Genomic DNA, 18,717 nt, shown 5'->3' with positions numbered 1-18,717 from the left:
GGGGAACTCACATTGCATCTACACCCTCATTTTGGTCATGATAGTAATGCCATATTTAATTGGTTTCAGCTCCAGTTTGACTGACAGTCTCGATTGTAGTTTTTACTCCTCTCATGTGTTGCTTACTCATTTGCAAACTGTTCATCTTATGCCATTTTTCAGCTCTGTTTATCAATTAGTCTTTATTTAACTATAGTAATGAAACTATTTCTTACAAAATCATGAGTATTCAAATATATTTAAACCTGGTCCAAGCCTATTCTTCAATTTCTTAAAGTCCATGTGATCACTTATCAAATAAAAAAAATGAGAATTGAGCTAGGAGTTCTTAAGTTTTTGTGTGTCAGATACCATACAGATCTATGGATCCTTTGTCAGCATAATGTTACTAATGCATAAAATAAAATACTTAAGATTACAAAAGCAGCCAATCATGTTGAAAGTCATTATTAAAATATTTTTTATATGATCTAGTAGAGATCTAACAACTACTATGATTTTGAAGTAGTGGTGTCAATGATATTTTGAAATATTTGTAACAAATATAATAAGAAAATATTTGTGATTCATATGGTTGAAAGAGTCCCATAGGAGGTTGAAAGGGGTGGCTGTTACTACTCTGATTTTTTCCTACATTTCAGTTAGAGCTCAGTGAAAATAGAGATGCCCCCCCCCCCATCAAAATTCATGGAACCTCTGTATTTTATCCCTGGTCCCCTTGGGGGATCCACTAGCCCCAGGTTAAGAACTTCGTGTCTGGCAGTAGAGGTGTTCATTAGAGAAAATGACTCCCAGGTTGAAAGTCTCTAGATGGCTCTCTTCAAAGTGGAACCTCATGGGAACCATTGGTTTGAAAGCAAAGTACAGAAATCTTGAGCGGCCATGTAGGCCTTTCTAGGGATTTACAGGGCTGCAGATTTGAAACTGCTGAGGAAGGGAAAAGTATCAATTGACAATGAAATTGCATTTGGCAAATTTTATGCAATACTGCTACTTTTTATTTTGAATTTTGGCAAAGAAATGTGTCCCTTATATGAGGAAGATCTGGATCACAGTTTTCCGAACCCAGAAACAACTTTATAATTCAAATTCCTCTTTGAGGCAATGTTTGCAGTCTGTGTTTATCTTTTCCTAATTATTTGATAACTAAAATTTTCCTATGTAAGGGGAGGGTTTCTTTTTGTTATTTATTTTTCTACTGTTACCACAGTCTTTAAGAGATCACAATTCTTATAGAAACTACAGAAATAATTTTTTTTCCATTCTTCTGGCTTTTTTCCATTAAAGAATTGAGGCCTTCTGTGTTAGATCTCCAATACTTGAAGCAGTTACTACTGGAAAGAGTGTAGAATTACAATGTATTTTACCTAAAGTTTCTCTGAAAGATCACCAAGACAAGGCCCAGTCTGTAAAAGAGAGGGTTTACATGTGGATTCTATTGAATTGAGTGTTGGGCTCTTTAGTTTCACAGAGGCAGTTTTGCATGATAGAATTTCTACAGAAAATCCAAGTGTGGTGATATGACCTCCTATTTACTCCTTAGACCTTGGGACGTCCAGTCCAGCCAGGCAACAGCTTCCCCTCTCTGCCCCACACTGCTGAGCACTGGTGAGACTATACAGCATGAGAATGCCTGCCAATAAGAAGTTTCCAAGCCAACTGAAAGATCAATTCACCTATATGAAAAATAATGAGACCCCATGCCACCAGAGCATATAATAGTCCATTAAGGAGCAAAGATCATAATAGCTTTAATCACCCTATTTGCTAGAATGCCTCACACATAGTAAGTTCATCAATATGTGGTGAATAAGTGAATGAATGTTGCTATTAGAATCCAAGGAAAGGAGAAACCACTGTAGACTTCTGGTAGATGGTATAACTTGAGGTGTAAAGGCTGTGAATTAGCACAGACAAGGAGAAAGGCATTCCATCTGTGGAGAAAGAGAAGCATGTGGCAATCAGATGACCAGAGTTAAGCACTTCCCTTGGGAAACCTGGGCGGATAAATTTGATTAGATAATGTGAAGGGACAGTAAGGAAAGAGTCAAGACTTCAAGCATGTCAAAGACATGGTAAGACTATTGTTCCAGGATGAAACTTCTTGCAGCCTAAGGCAAAGCAGACTGAAGGGAAAAGAGACCAGAGGCTGAACCATCAGGATGCTGAGCCAGATGAAGTGCAGAGTGTGCCACCTAGGTTGTGGCTGGCAATGGGCATAAAAGGAAAGGGTTTCATTCAGGATATATTTAGAAGCAAAAAATGTCCAGGAATGGGCATGAGCTGTGGGTAGCCCTCATTTTCACCTTTAGAAAACTGAACAAGTCTCCATCCAAGTGAGAAAAAATATTCAAATAAAAAACTGGCAAATCAATGTTGCCAAGAAGGGCAAACAAATTACATCTTTCTTCTGGCAAATAATTTCTTTGGAAAGAAATACTAAAGGCACTGAAGAGAGAATGACAGCAGGAACAAACAATATTTCTCTGCTTATTTATAGCTTAAAGAGCACTTTGGTCATACCTAAGCATGTTTGAAACAGTGGAAAACAAAGCAAAAATAGAGAATCATGAAATGTATTTTCATCATAGATAAGAAAGTCAGTGTTCATTTTTCTCATGTGATAAACACACACATCTGTATTGAGTAGCATTTACTCTAAATGTTCTCTCAATAGCAAGAAGTGAAAGTTAAAATCACAACAAAATTCTAACTTTCGGTCCATTTTTCTATCTTTTTTGCCACTTACACATTCATACATGCACATATATTCATACAACATATAGCTTAATATGGAATGTCTAGAGAAAAGTAGTGAGTGATGTTTCCTAGGATTAGAGAACCTTATGGAACTCCAGCTCATGAGAGCCTGTTGAGCATCTCTTCCCAACTCCACATTCAGTGACATCATGTTGGTAGCTTAAAACTGGCCGTGGTGGAAGTATTTACACCACAGAAATCAGCAAACTCTACAAATTAGAACATCCCCTTTCCCCATAGCCTAGCCAGTTATTAAACATTTACTGAATACTGCTATCCTTGGAACACACTTTGAGAGCTACTGACATAGCGAATACAGTATGCTGAGGAAATGTATATAGAGATAAAAATGAGAGAGAAGATGATAGCTTTGAAGGACAGGAATAAAAATTCTATCTAAATATAAAAGGGGATTCTTAAGCTAAAACTGGAACAAATGGAATAGAAGCATTATAAAGAAAAATACCTTTCTTGGCTGAGAAAAGAGCTAAGCTTTAATGTTCAGAAGGTTTACCATGTTTCAGGAAAATTAATTGAAAGAACACAATTAAACTTGGAAAATGTTTTTAATTTCTCAGAGAAAAAGAATTTCTTGCAAGCATCTTGGCAGAAAAAAATAGGATACCAACAAAGGAACAAAAAATCAAGCTGACTTTAGACTTCTCTTTAACCAGAAATCTCAAGATTATGAAACGATGTTTGTAGGGTTTTAAGGATAATACCAGGGCCATGGTTCAAGAACTACACACCAAGAGAAGAAGTTATTCATTCTCCAAGCCAATAGAAAGTCATTTTCAGAAAGCAATGGCTGCAAATCTAACACTTGCACATCTTCCCAGATTAAGAGTTTTTAGAGCTATAATTCCAGTTATTTTTTTAAAAAATATATCTTTATTGATTTCAGAGAGAGCAAGGGATAAGGTGGCCGAGAGACAGAAACATCAATGATGAGAGAGTCATTGATTGGCTGCCTCCTGTATGACCCCCACTGGGGATCAAGCGTGTAACAGGAGCATGTGCCATGATCAGGAATCGAACCTCTATCGCCTGGATCATAGGTCGATGCTCAACTGCTGAGTCATGCCAGCCAGGCTATTTCCAGTTATTATAGAATAAATCGAAATAAAAATCAAAGAATAAGAAAATTTTGGAACAAATGGACCATCAATGAATATCAAAACTAGAGTTAGGACTACATAATCATTACAAATATGATTACATTATCGAGTACAAATGCCAAAAATCAACATTAAGAGGAAGTTAAATGATTAACAAAAATTATGATTAATATGTGTTTATATACAGGGGAGTGGAAATGGAGGCGCATCAAGTACGGGGAGAAGTAAAGCATGTTAGAGCCCTTGTCTAACACAGGGGGAGTCAAAGTCATTGTTTCATTGTAACTTCGATAATCAGAGAAAATTATCAGAGAACATGTTAAAGCATCCTCTTAAAAAACACGCAAACAACCACTAGCTAGAACATACAACAGAACATGTACATACTTTTGAAATACCTTTAGATTATTAAAGTAAACAACAGTTTATGTAGCAAAAGGCAGAAGTGGTGAGTACAGTAACATAAAAATTTTAAAATAAAAAACATAAAACAAGATGATAAAAATAAAAATACATTCCATTTTGACAAGAAATAGTAATCTTTTAAACCACCCTCTTAAAAAGGCAAAGAGACTGAAAATTTACAAATAGAAGTTAGCTTTATGCTGCATATAAAGACGAACCCAAAATCCAGTGGCACAAAGGTTAAAAATACCAGTATACATAAAGCTAGCCCACAAAAGCACAAGCAAAAGAAAACAAATGTGACTGTACTAATAGCAGATTAAAAAAAAGAATTCAAGACCAAAAAAATTGACCAGAATAAAGAATATAATTTTGTGTGAATAAATTGATAATGCAACATACTACTTATGAATCTTTATGTACAAAACAATAATATTAAAATAAATTAAGGAAATCTTGATTATAATCGGAGACTAATATGTCACTATTATACTATGACATATCAAGAATTGAGATGTACATGCACACATACACACACAGAAAAATATTCTCTAAAAGAAACTCTCTCATTTTAAACATTCATGGATGATTTGCTAAAACTGATTATATAAACTACTCCACCAACAAATCTCAATAAATTCCAAAAAGCAGAAAAAATTCAATCTGCATTTCTTTTTAAATCAAAAATATATATATTTTTAATTCTCACCCCAGGATATGTTTATTGATTTTAGAAAGAGGAAGGGAGGGAGGGATGGAGGGGGAGAGAGAGAGACAGAGAGAGAGAGACAGAGAGAGAGAGAGAGAGAAACATCAATTGGTTGCCTCCTGTACACACTTAACCAGGAATTGAACCCACAACCAACTGCACCACCCAGCCAAGGCTCAATCTACATTTCTTGACCAGAGAGTACAAAGCTAGAAATTAAAAACAGAAGTTTAATAAAAGAAACTTCAGCCACTTGAAACCAAAAATTCTCTTCTAGATAATTATTTGGTTAAAGAGAAAATCTAATGTACAACAGTTTAGAAAATGAGAACTATACTTATCAAATCTTATAAGCTTTTCCTAAATTCTTATTTAGAGGTAATTTCATAGTCTTGCTTTTTGTTATAAAAGGAGAGAAATCAATTCACATACAAATGAAAAGTTTAAAAAGATATCTGCACTTCATACCCGAAGTCCAAAAATGACCATTCAGAAAATAAAATGAGAAAATATAATCCGAAAAGATATCATTCACAATAGCAACTAAAAAGATACCTAGGAATAAATTTCATAAAATTATCCATGTGAATAAAACAAAATTATATTCAGACATTTAAGAACATTTGAAAAAATATTAGAAACATACTATGTTCCTGATAGGAAGACTAAATATTGTAAAAATATAAATTAGTTCTTATTTTATTTTTAATTATGGGCATATGAGTAAATTTCTAACAACTGGACCTTCAAAAATTATACATATAAATGTACATTAATTTTCTGTAAATTTGTACATCTTACTATTTTACATTTACTATTTTGTAGATATAAAAGTGTGTAGCACACAACTTACAAATAATAGCAAAATACACAATATTCCTTATTGTAAATTCCATGTAATCAATCAAGTCTCACGCAATGCTTTCATTGACTTTTGCCAAACTCATTAATGTAAATTGTACTTTTGTCCTCTATATGCTCAAAGGAAAAATAAAAACTGTCACTCTGCTGTATTTCTAGTTTTCACCCAAAAATAAAAATAAAGTTTGAAAAATTAAGAAACAGGTATAGTTCCAATATGAATATTTTTATTTACATTTATGAGTAAGACAGACATGAAATCCATATGTATATCCAGACTTCACTCACCAGTTAATGATGTGACTTCTTTGCTAAATCAGATAATAGTTTTCAAGTATTAAATGAAATTTTCTCAATTTTTTGTGCTATTAACAATATTGCAGCTACACACATGATGCACTTTTAAATTTAACCTGCTTCATTTATTGTTTTCCCCATCATTTTATTAAGTTTATGCAATCAACAAAAAAATAAATAAAGTCCTAATTTGGAATGCTTGCCATTTTCTATTGTGTAGTATTCTTCCATTTTGGCTGATTCCAAGCTTCCAATGAAAGGTTTACCACTACTTTTAGGCTTGCACATTTTCAGAAAATGGTTAGAGACAGAAGAATAACCACCTAGAAGTTTCAATTTAAGCTTTTCCAAATGTCTCATTGTTATTTTTCAAAGAATCTCAAAAAATTATACTCTTAAAAATGGTTTATTTTTTCGCAATAGTTTGAAAGTGTTTTTTGAATCTCTCCCAATATAATCAAATACTCTTCCAAGTCTTTCCTTGGTGAAATAAAGAATAATTAAATGGCATGAGTTTGTGATAAATTTGAATATTCTGTCAACTCTTGTGTTCTTCTGTTCTTTCTTCTAAAAAAGTGCGGGCTTAGACGCAGCATTTGTGTCTAGGGTTGTCAACAGTCCATACATCAAAATACAGCCAATATTAGGTTTCCTGGAGGTAGTGGGGTCCCAACAGATAACTAGAGCATGGCAACAGGGAATCTGGGATGCAGTGCTCAAAGTATAAGGTATCCTATTGTAGAGAAGTCCCAGACACCGGACTGGAATTTAGGGTCCTGGCTTCAATGCCCAGGAAGGGACACCAGAAAGAGATAGCAGAGCCTAACTCAAACTACTAGGCACATTGCTACAAGAGACACAAAAATGCTGGTTAAATTCGAGGACCTGGGCACACCAAGAAAGAAGATAGGCACAAGTTTGGAACTTGAAAGCAGCAGCCCTGCTATCAAAATAGCAGTGCCACACTAATGGAGGTGTTAGTAAAATGAGCACTGCCTTTAAGGGATGATAGAGCAAGCCCGAGCCTAGAGGAGCACAATTATTTTCAGTGCAGTACAAATAAAACAAACATTACCTTGGTAAGAGTCGCATTGTCCTGTTGGTGATAGTTGTGTTAGACAGATTGAGATTCAGGACTCCAGGACAACACTCAGAGATGTATCTCATTGATTCATCCTGCATAAAACAGAGAGGAGAATCTTATCAAAGCCTAACAGACTTTGCTATTCTCTCTATAATCTCCCTGCTCCAGGAAAGTATATGCATGACTTAGTCTCTTCATATTCTTTGGTATTAATAGAAAATCAAATTAAATAGAAGGTATTGTTTTTGCTTGAAGCTCCATTCCTTCCCCCTTTCCCCCTTTCATCACAACGACAGTACATTAAAATTTGAATCCTTACAAGTTCAACTCTGTGACAGGTAATTTGACCTCAAGTGTTAAAGTAACAAACACTCCTGACTCTTCAGATGCATAAAAGTGATTGAAAATGGGTCATTTTTTAAACTTACTGAAATTATTGTGCAAGAGTAGTAAATGCTCTTAACTAGACTTCATTAAAAGTGAGTCCATGTTTGCACATCTATATTTATTTATAGATGTATGTGTATGCGAGTATATGTGTAATTGAGTTTCTATGGTTCTGTTACTCAATATATTAAAACAGCTAAACAGATCTGCACCAAATTTATAGCATGCTTGAGATGGCCTTAAGTAAAATAGAGGCTCCAAACATATTGAACATGAAATTCAGTGTTGGGAGTACTGTGCGTGAGAATCTCAAAGATTCAAGCAACCCTCCCCCAGAGAGCTGAAACTGGGATGTAAGAGAATGGTGTGACTGTGACCTGAGAGAGACAGAAAACAAACAGTGATTTCAAGAATGAGCCCTAATTGACATTTACGAGACCAGATGAATTGCAAGCTTTGATTGCAATGGAGCTGCTTCTCATACGGGTGACTACTTACAAGCACTCTAGAACGAGTAGCAGCAGGTTTTTATATATTTAATCATGGTTGATGAGTCTCCCCAGGAACACACTGAGGCGGTCAGCTAGTTTAAAATATTTATGGAACATCCTTTCTGGAAAGAATAGGCCATTGCAGGAAGAGGTAAATTGTCACTTGGCTAGGCAATGTGGTTTGGGGAAGCATTCTGCGTGGCCAATATGGTCACCTCAAACACCACTAAGGATGGCAAAGTTTTATTTTCAGCAGGATCATCAATGTTTAACATTCAATTCCTAGTTATTTCCTGGAGTCGTGGATATTAAAATAACAAACCCTGCAGGTCAAGCTTCTATGACATGGGATAGGAACTGGTTGATTTACAGATGCAGCAAACCACACCTAAAAAGGACCCAAGGTTGCTTTTGAGGTTGTAAAACTAGTTCCGCTGTAGGGAAGGTTCTATGTGCCAATGCCGCAGGGGTACAAGGGCAGGGCTTTCGATAAGCACTATACTCTTGCCACTGCTTTCTAGATACCCCACCACTAAAATGTCGGATTTGGAGTTACGTGGAAATTACAGTATAATTTTCCCAGAAGGTATGGAGAGAAAAATCATAATATGTGGCACCATTTGTAGTTTAATACAAACAAAATCTATCTTCAAAAATATTCATATGCCGATCAAATATCAAAGTGATTGTGGATCTTTTGGAAGACTCTGGCAAAAATGCAGCTGGGGCAAGAAAAGTATAGAAAGCTGGTTCATACAACATTAGGAAGGTAGCCACAGAAAAGATGAAAATTTCAGGACCAGGAAAAGGAAGATGGAGTACTCTTTATGCATCAGAGGAATCTGACTTTCCTTGTGATATGAGGAAGCAAATCATCCTCTGCATTTTCCTGTTTGGAAGAAACTCAAATGAACCCTATTCTCAATTTAAAAATAAGTCAAGGTTCAATCCCCAAATGTTAGAACACATAAATGCAAAACATGTATGAGCGTCTACACTGCAGAATGGCTTATGGATTTGACCACAATGAACTCAAACATTTCTGAAGGTAATACATTCACAAGGCAAGCTCCTTAGAAATGAAAGCTTTGTGAATGAATGCTACTCAACTCCTTAAATGTAAATTTGTCTCCCAGTCTATGTCTCAAAGGGAAAAACAATAGTAAAATGTAGCTGGGTAAAATGACCCTCCCTGTATATTATTAGACTCCAAAATTGGCACATATTTTGTTCACAAATTCAACGCAGGTGGCATTGTTTTGACTTTCCTATTAGAAAGACAAATTTAAACAATATGATCTTTTAATCAAGTGCAGCACTGAATCTCCCTGAAGACAATAATTAAAACTTGATTCATTTTTAAATCCCTGTAACACCTATATTAACATAAATTCCCTATATATCTCTCTACATGGAGATAAATGTGTCATTAACATAGTATATTACTAAAAATATCCACATAAAGAATGAAATAGAGATAGAGAGATGCAGAAACATGGAGCAATCAGATGAATTTCAGAGGGAAGGTAGGGGTGGGGAGTTGGGGAGGAATTAATCAAATAACTTAGATGAATAAATACATGACCTATGGACACAGGCAATAATGTGGAGAAGACCTGGGGGGAAGGGGTGGATGCCTGGTGGAGGGGTTCAATGGGGGGAAAAAGGGAGACATAAAAAAAATGAAAGAGTAGGAAGTTGAAAGAAAGAATAATGATGAGACTGGGGAGGCAGCAAGGAGGAGTCAATTCATGAGGTCTCTTCACCTGCGCCAAGGGGGTTGGTCTTCATCCTGGAGCTGGAGCTTGTTGAGGGCATGAAACAATCAGACCCTTCATTCTAGTTCCTCATCTCTCCTCAGGGACTTGCTCCATTAGTTGCTTCAAGTGAGTCTCCACCAGCTTCTAAAATCCTAAAACAGGTGTTTCTGCCTCTATTTCCCTTCTGCCACCCCCTTAGCCACTTTTCTGGAATGACAGGTTTACAAACCTAAAGCCTCTTTTTCCCACCTTTTGTCCACTTTGCAATTCACTAAATTAGATTTCTGCCCCAATATTCTATGGAAACTGTTCTAACAAAGGCCACCTGCTAATTCTCAAATCCAGAAGGCATTGCTCAGTCCTTTGCTCACTTTGGTAACTTCCTTCCAAAACTCCACTCTCTCGCCTTTGTAATACCTCTCTGTTCTCAGCCTACTTCTCTTATATTCCTTATTAAGATCTTTTGATGTTTTTTCTCTGACTGATCCTAAAAGTAAGTATTCTCTGAGGTTCAATGATAAGGTCTCTTATCTTCTATGCCTTCTCTCTCTCTCTCTCTCGATCTTATTTATTCCTGAAATGTTAATTATGACATATAGATGTCAACCCAAGATGGAAGCTTGAGTTCTAGTCAACGTTGTCCATTACCGACTAAATATCTCCATATAGTTTCATTCATTAAACATATACAAGGTGGAGCAAAAGCAGGTTTACAGTTGTTCCTATGGCAAATAATACAATAATTAATAGAATAAATTCTGTTTCTCGTACTCACAACTGTAAACCCACTCCTTTCCCACCCTGTATTATAGAGTATTTAATATGCAAGGCCTGTGCTCTGTGCTATGACTACCTCAAAAAATGAGACACACCCCCTGCCCTTTGGGCCTCTTGGGCTAGTGGAGGAGACAGAACCACTGTGATCAGGACAACTTATGACAGAAACCCAAAGGAGCAGCAGGGAACCCCTCCCTGGGAATCATTGATGTCTTGGGAAAGAAGGTGGGGTCTAAAGTAAGCCTGAAAGCCTGACAAAGAGGAAAGCAGCACCTGAGGACTAGGGAAGGGGTATTCCAACAAAGAGCACAGCATGAGCAAAGGTAACAGGAAGCAGCAGCTTGGTGAGCCAGCAAAGAAAGCAAAGCAGCTGTGGTTGCTGAAACAATGTGCAAGCAGTGTTCGGAGCAAGATGAGGCTGGAGAGGGAGGCAGAGGCAAGCCCACAGAGGGTCTCCAAGGCACAGTAATTTTAAAGAGCTTTTACTTTATCCAATAGTGTAGATGATGAGTGTGTGTATAAATGATGGAAAATGGGAGTGAAATGGTCAGATCTGCCTTTTAAAGTGTCAGTGTGCTCACAGGGTGAGAGACGAGGTAGAGGAAAGCCTGGAGATGGACCAGGAAGGAACTGCTAGGGTTCCATGTTCATTTCCATCTTCTTTGGCACTGCCATCTTGAAAACCATAAAAATGAGCCTATTGTTTCTGCTGGGTCCCAATTTTTCTGTCTCATATACACATGGCCTTAAATATAAATGTAGTTCATGTTTGTGCAATTGTTGAATTATTTCCACTTTCCAAAGACTCCAAACTTGGACATATATCTACAAGATTTATAATAGCATTATATAAATGGGGAAAAATTTCTTGCCAATGTTTAACATAGTTTGCTTTTTTCCATATTTAATCCTAAATGAGCACACAGGCATGTATTTTGGCAAAACCTCTGTGTTTTAGCACTCCAATGTAGCAAATCTAAATCTATGTAAACAACAGTAAAATAAGCTTCTTATACTCACCGTGAGTGTTGTACAGTCAGAGACATTCAGCTCTTGCAAATTTTTACAGAGGCCTAAATTAAACAAGTGACACATCACTAAACAGCATATTACAAATGTTTAAACTTAAAAGTTTTTCCATCCTATATTCAATGCAATGTATTCATTAGAAAACAAACAAAAATCTTGGCAAGTCTTATTCTAAGCATTGGTTTCTTTTCCCAGAAAAATGATTTATTTTGGCTTTAAAATTAAAATATATACACATGTTTATTATTGTTTCAGGATTACAGAAGGAAGCAGAAAAGAGAAAAATACTACTTTGGGGAAAACAGTATATATTTAGAGCTTTTAGCTTCAGAGCACTTGAAGGAAACCAACCTGCTTTTTTGTGGCATGACTTTTTGTTCTTTTTGTTTTCTGTTTCCTTTTAACATTTTATTATGAAAAATTTCAAACATACAAAAACGTTGAGAGAATTGAAGAATTATACAGTGAATATACCTACCCCCATATTCTATAATTTATATCATATTATATTTGCTTTATCACATATCCACTTGTACATACATCTCTCTACTCCTCAATCCATCTTATTTTTTATGCATTTTCAAGTAAGTTGTAGACATCAGCATACTTACCCCCAAATACTTAGCATGCATATCATAAATAATTCAGTAAGCATAATTAATAAAACATTTATGATTTTTTAAGGTTAGATTCACATACAATTTACAATGAATTACAGTTAGAACAGTAGATGATTAGAAAGGCCAAGTGCCTGATTAGCTCTGGGACCAGAGGCAACTGTGCAGCTTATGGTCTTGCAAGGAAGACAAGACATGTGCACAAAGAGCTAGATGGCAAAGTGACACACAGTCAGCACTCTGGGTCTAGACTGACAGGAAGCAAAGCTCCAAATCTGAGACAATGGAGAAGCAGTGAGGAGTGGGAACACAAACAGTGCACAGGAGGAATGCCTGAGGCAAAGAAAGGCAAAGGCATTCTAGGTGGGGGAGACCCCATTAAGAAAGAAAACTCTAGGCTAGGGAGTGATTCTGGCATTCACAATGCTACAATGAACAGAAAACACATCTGCCATTCCTAACTGAGTAGCCCCACGGTAATAGCAACAGAAATGTTATTAATTATAAATCCATTTTGAACATTTCTTCCTCTGCCAAGAATGGACTATGTCTTAAAGTAATAAATGCTAAACAAAACCACTTTCAGGATTAAAAAATGGAAACAATTCTTTAAAATGTGCAGATCTTGGAAGCCATCAATAATACTTGTTAAGGAAAAAATAGATTGCCCCAAAAATATAACAACTAAGTTTATGAGATTAATATTTTTATAGAATAGTTAGAGAGCAATTCATGCATTCAACAAGTTTTTATCAAGAATCTGCTTTGTGCTAGAACCTCTATAGGTGCCAGAAATACAGCAGTAAACAAAATAGACAAAAATCTCTGCCCTCGTGGAGTTTACATCCTAGTTTGGGAGGGTGGGAACTGATAGTAAACAAAAGAAGTTAAATATCTACTTTGACAAATGTTGGTAAGTGCTCTGGAGGAAAATAAAACAAGAAAGAGGGTGGAGAGCAGCCGGGAATGGAAAGGGGTGTGACATCCAATACAGCTGAGTAGTCTCACTGAGGTGACCTTTGAGCCAATTCTGCAGGAGATAACAAGGACAGTTGTAGTTCAGTTTACCCTGAGCATTTCTCTAGTGCACATTCAATATGGTTGGTGACTGGGAGACAGTAAATGGAGGAAAAAAATAAGCTCAGGAAGGCAGCCATTGGAGTCCTCTCTTGTTTGCACATCTCAAGACTGCAAGGAGAAACCCTTTAATTCTTGAATCCAGTGTGATGATAAACTACAGATTTCCTTTTTCACAGTGCTAAGCCCTAACACTGTGGAATACTTCCCCCAGACCAGGCACTGGGAAGTGTCTTACCCACAGGAGCCCATTTCACCTCTCAACAATACTAGAGATATCCTTCTGTCCCATTTTACAGATGCAGAAGATGAGGTGAAATAATTAGCCTGAGATCACACAGTTAAGCAATTAGGAGAGCCTTGACTCAAACTCAGGCCTCAAACCTTTAGCCACGAAACAAGGCAATTGGAAGGTGCAGAGCCTTATACACCACTGTTCTGCATATGCCTTTATTATGTGCAATGCCTTTGCTCAAAAAAATAAAAGTAAAAAAGCTGCTATTATCTGTCAGTAACAGTGCTCACAAGGGTCCTTAACTGAATATTTTTTTCTCCTGCAAACTAGGGACTCCAGGGAACCTCAGCTGGATCTCATTGTTCCTGATCTGCATTAGTTAAGATTACCCAAACTTGGATTTCAAAGGAATATTTTCATTGTTCCATCTGTCACACTAAGTAATTGGGGCCAGCTGGATGTCAGGATGCGCGTGGTTACCATCATAATCCTGCTTTTCTTTTGTAAAGCCGCTGAGCTCCGCAAGGCAAACCCTGGGGGGGTGAGAAACCGAGCTAATCCTGGCCGGGTGGGTGGGGGCCGGAGAAGCTCCAACCCGGTCAAACGCTATGCACCAGGCCTCCCTTGTGAAGTGTACACGTATCTTCATGAGAAATATTTAGATTGTCAAGAAAGAAAACTAGTTTATGTGCTACCCGACTGGCCTCACGATTTGCTGCACATGTTGTTAGCAAGAAACAAGATCCGCATATTGAAGAACAACATGTTTTCCGAGTTCAAAAAGCTTAAAAGCTTGGATCTGCAACAGAATGAGATCTCCAAAATTGAGAGTGAGGCTTTTTTTGGTTTAAACAAACTCACCACTCTGTTACTGCAGCATAACCAGATCAAAGTCTTGACAGAAGAAGCGTTCATTTATACACCTTTGCTGAGCTACCTGCGCCTTTATGACAACCCCTGGCACTGTACTTGTGACATAGAGACCCTTATTTCAATGCTGCAGGTTCCAAAGAACCGAAATTTGGGGAACTACGCCAAGTGTGAAAGCCCACAAGAACTAAAAAATAAAAAACTGCGGCAGATAAAATCTGAAGAGTTATGTAATGAAGAAGAAAATGAACAATTGGACCCCAAACCTCAAGTGTCAGGGAGACCCCCAGTCATCAAGCCTGAGGTGGACTCTTCTCTTTGCCACATCTATGTGTTTCCCATACAGACACTGGACTGCAAAAGAAAAGGTAAGTTTCTCTTTTTCTTTTTCTTTTCTTAAAGTTAATTTCAGAGAGAGGAAGAGAGAGAGAGAGAGAGAGAAACATTGATCCGTTGCCTCCCATAAGCACCTGAACTGAGACTGAACCCAAAACCTGGGTATGTGCCCTGACTGGGAACCGGAACCCCCCACCTTTTGGTGCATGGGACAACTCTCCAACCAACTGAGCAACACCAGCCAGGGCATGTAAGTTTCTTACATTTTCACTTTCATAAGCAATTTAAAATGTTCTTTGAATCTTATAACTCATTCCTATACCCAGTCATTTACCCTACACCCTGAAATTTCTGGTGTAACTTCCCCCAGAAATCTTTCTCCAATGACAATGGAATTTACTCCAAGCTTTTACAGAGTCCAGAATGGTTAGTGGTTTAGGGGACATTAGAGGAGAGTAGGAAGGACAGCAATTTGGGTCCTACTCTTATTCTGCATTGCAAACTCTGGCTATAAGGGATTCCTTTAATCTTAAATCTAATGTAACTTAATTTATGTAGGTAAATCAGTTGGTATGAAAACAAGTGCAAAATGCTGTCTACATAATCTGACTTACCCCGAGTAAAGTCAGAACATGGTGTACATCTGTGGGGAAATGATAACCTCGAGGAAAACCATGTGCAGAGCAGGGCAGGGGAGAGCACTGTCAAAGGGAAGCCCAGCGGGATGCAGTGATGGTGTATCTTATTATTTACTCTTAAGGTTTTAATAAGCACTTGCTAATATCCTGTATTTTAATTGTCCCCAAGTTATCCAAAATAAAACACAAAAATATTTTTAAAAACCTAAATTGAAAGTATTTAATCCAAGAACTATGAGACTAAGGGAATCTTTCCAGAATGTTATCTACTTCCTGAACATCATTACTAAGTTTTATATCCCACACAATCTTGGGCTAGTACTGTGCAGGATTCACACATATAGGATAAATTCATGAAATAAGATAGAAGGAAGTGTTTAGTTATGCTCTTAACATGTTAGTGTAGACATTCTCAAAGTGTGATCTGGGAACCACTAATCTACCCTTGGAAAACAAGCCATCGGACATTGTCTGTCTGCTTCATTTATGGCATGGATTAATAATTTATTTGTAATATTAAATTAAAGCCAGATGTCACTGAATTAGGGTCTTGTGGGTCATGGTGTCATTCTTTCCGCTTATTTGGGGAGGTTTTGCTTTGTTTTGTTTCTTTAAGAACAGAAAGGGAAGACTCAGAACATAGGGACTCTGGCTTCTCTCAAGGGAACCATAGGCAGAAATTTGCTGACGCTGAAGAAGCAGGCAATCTGAGCCAGCAGTAAATTTGTTAATTTATCAGCGAAGTCATGCTCAAGCCTTGCCCCCTACTGTCTGACTCTGGAAGGTGGCACCTGGTTGGATCACATCACAGCCATGTGGCATGGAAAGGTTTGCTTACTATGACACCCTGTAAATGCTACACAATTTGATGCCATAGTAGAGCAATTACAGCATCTTAACCTGGGAGATGCCATTCTAGGGTCCTCTGAATTTAAGAGTGTTCATTGAGAACCTACTATGTTCCAGGCACTCTGCACACAATACTGTCCACAGTTGACTACCAGGTACGGTAGCAGTATCTCCATTTGCAGTTGAGGAAAATGAGCCTCAGGGAGGTTCAGTCATTTGGCCAAGGTCTCACAGGTAAACAACAAAGCCAAAATTTGAACCTTGGTCTGCTTGAGCCTGCTGTCTTCTAAAATTAATCTAATTATATTCACACAAACAGCATATTAACAAGGGAAACATTAGAGAATTCCAGAAAAGTCAGTATACGTAGTTCCTCTGTAGTCAGGTTGGGCGGAATTTCTCTGATATTGGTACGGTGAGAAATGCTTCATTCTGAAGAGCGTGTTTTACTAGGATTTCCTTTGTGGTACTTAAAAACTTCAATTACATATCTTTAAAACTACAAAGCTACTAATCCTAGACTTGTGTTAGAAAAATTACTTGATATTGCTGAGGTTCTATCCTCAAGCTAATTTGCACTTGGTGCATCAGGTGAGAGAGTGTAAGTAGGTACCTTTAAATTCACTAATTGTCCGAGGAAAAATGCCATCAGCACAAAGTTAAAGACTTCTGTAGCTAGACTACACTGTCGTTTAAGAAGACATAATTTGTTCGGAAATTTCCATTTTACTGCCTTTCTATTCTTGGGCCATTCGCTCCCCATGACCCTATCTGCCTTTGTCTTTTTCCATGATATTTTTGTCTCTTTTTCTCTTGGCAAAAATAAACTTCCAGATATGTCTCATAAATTCATTCTCCCTGCTTTAAAAATACACATATTATTTACTGAAAAATAAAATTTAATGACATAAGCAGCATATATAACATAGGGTCACACACTAAAAGACAACTCAAGTTCTTCCACATGTTTAGGACGACATAAATCAGAGGCTATACTTTTTAGATTAATAATGTAGATAAAATTTAGATTAAAAGAAAAGTAGTTTTCTCTTTTAATATAGTCCATATAAATCACTTTCACTATGGTCTATATAAATTTATTATTTTTAATTTTTTTGGTGTATTGTTGATTTCTATAAGTTTAAAGGCAAAAGTCTTGTCTATTAAATGCCCTTTGGTGCTGCCTGGCACAGGGCATGTCGTTCAGATGGATGATAATAATTGAGCTGCTTTCTTTGCTCTTGCAAAGCAGTAATTTAAGTAACCTTTAAAAATAAAAATACATAGACATTAAAAATCATGTCTAGACTTCAAGCATGACAATATGAATATAATTCACTGTAATTTTTCTTATTCCATTCTATAAATAGGTAATAAATGTCAAATGCTAAGAATAATTGTTCTGCAATGTTCATCTTTAGCTCCCTGCCAGAATGTATAATACTTTTGATTGTGCACCACATGTTGGACACTATCTAGGATCTAAAGAAGCCTAAAACATACCATCAAGAGTGAAACTAGCAGTGATATTAATGAATAAGAGCTTTCACCTAAATGCTTGGTGTGCCTAAGATAGCAGTTTCATACATTATTTCATTTACTCCTCATGACCTTAAAAGAAGTACTATTATTATCCTCATTTTATAAATGAGAAAACTGAGGTGTAGAGAAGTTAAGTTGCCCTTCTAAGGTCACACAAGCAGTTCCCAAGAAGAATTTATGAGAATTTGAACCCTCCTCTTAGGCTCTTACAGTATACCATGCACATGATCCCACACAGGGACCTGAATACAGATCCCCCTAGCTCAGGAGTTGTGCCTTTCCCGGCTGACAGATGATGAGTCAGATGGTGTGTGTAGGGCACCTAATATGTTCCAATTTGACCACATAGACCTCAAAGATCACTATTTTTGCCTTAAACATCTGACAGTAAGAAAAAAATAATAGCTTTATTCACTGGGAAACAGGCACTTTGCCAACAAAACTAAGTCTTTCAAAGGGAATAAATGTAAGATTAGTTGAAAGACATGGTTATGCCATATTGAGGCAAATGGATTTGCCAAAAACACATGAAAGTAGTAGTTTTAAAACTGCTTTTTAGCTTCACATTTACCAGAATAATTTACCATTTTTGAGGATTCATTTTACCTCTAAGATTAGGGCTGGAGAGAATTATGCCCATAAATTCCTCCCAGCAGCCTCTGAAGTTAATTTCACCACTGGCTTGAACAATAATTAAGAATTTTTTTATTTGCAATAAACAGGCCCATTTATGTCTCTTTACCTACTACTATCAATCCTTCAGAGTAATTCTGACATTGCTGACAACTAACATAGCCTACTCAGTGGGAAATTACATGGAGAAACCTTCCCAATTTCCTCCTCAAAATCAGCAAGGCTTGGCCGCGGAAGAGGCA

The 18,717-nt window shown here is 37.0% G+C and overlaps 2 protein-coding genes across 2 annotated transcripts in view; one reads left to right on the top strand and one right to left on the bottom strand.

The window, feature by feature from the left end:
* FBXL13 (F-box and leucine rich repeat protein 13) overlaps nucleotides 1-18,717 on the bottom strand; it is a 253,394-nt gene that overhangs the window by 105,323 nt on the left and 129,354 nt on the right. The window contains 2 exon segments of the mRNA XM_087821113.1: nucleotides 7,226-7,326; nucleotides 11,670-11,722. Of these exon segments, the coding sequence (XP_087677239.1) occupies nucleotides 7,226-7,326; nucleotides 11,670-11,722 (154 nt within the window).
* LRRC17 (leucine rich repeat containing 17) overlaps nucleotides 1-18,717 on the top strand; it is a 30,082-nt gene that overhangs the window by 2,407 nt on the left and 8,958 nt on the right. Inside the window, exon 2 of the mRNA XM_016219568.2 lies at nucleotides 13,938-14,845. Coding sequence (XP_016075054.1) covers nucleotides 14,074-14,845 — 772 coding nt within the window. The 5' untranslated portion in view covers nucleotides 13,938-14,073. The remainder of the gene's footprint in view (nucleotides 1-13,937; nucleotides 14,846-18,717) is intronic.

This window comes from Miniopterus natalensis, chromosome 10 (assembly GCF_054644295.1).
Source record: "Miniopterus natalensis isolate mMinNat1 chromosome 10, mMinNat1.hap1, whole genome shotgun sequence".
Taxonomy (NCBI): Eukaryota; Metazoa; Chordata; class Mammalia; order Chiroptera; family Miniopteridae; genus Miniopterus; species Miniopterus natalensis.
This window is presented reverse-complemented; position numbering and strand designations above follow the sequence as displayed.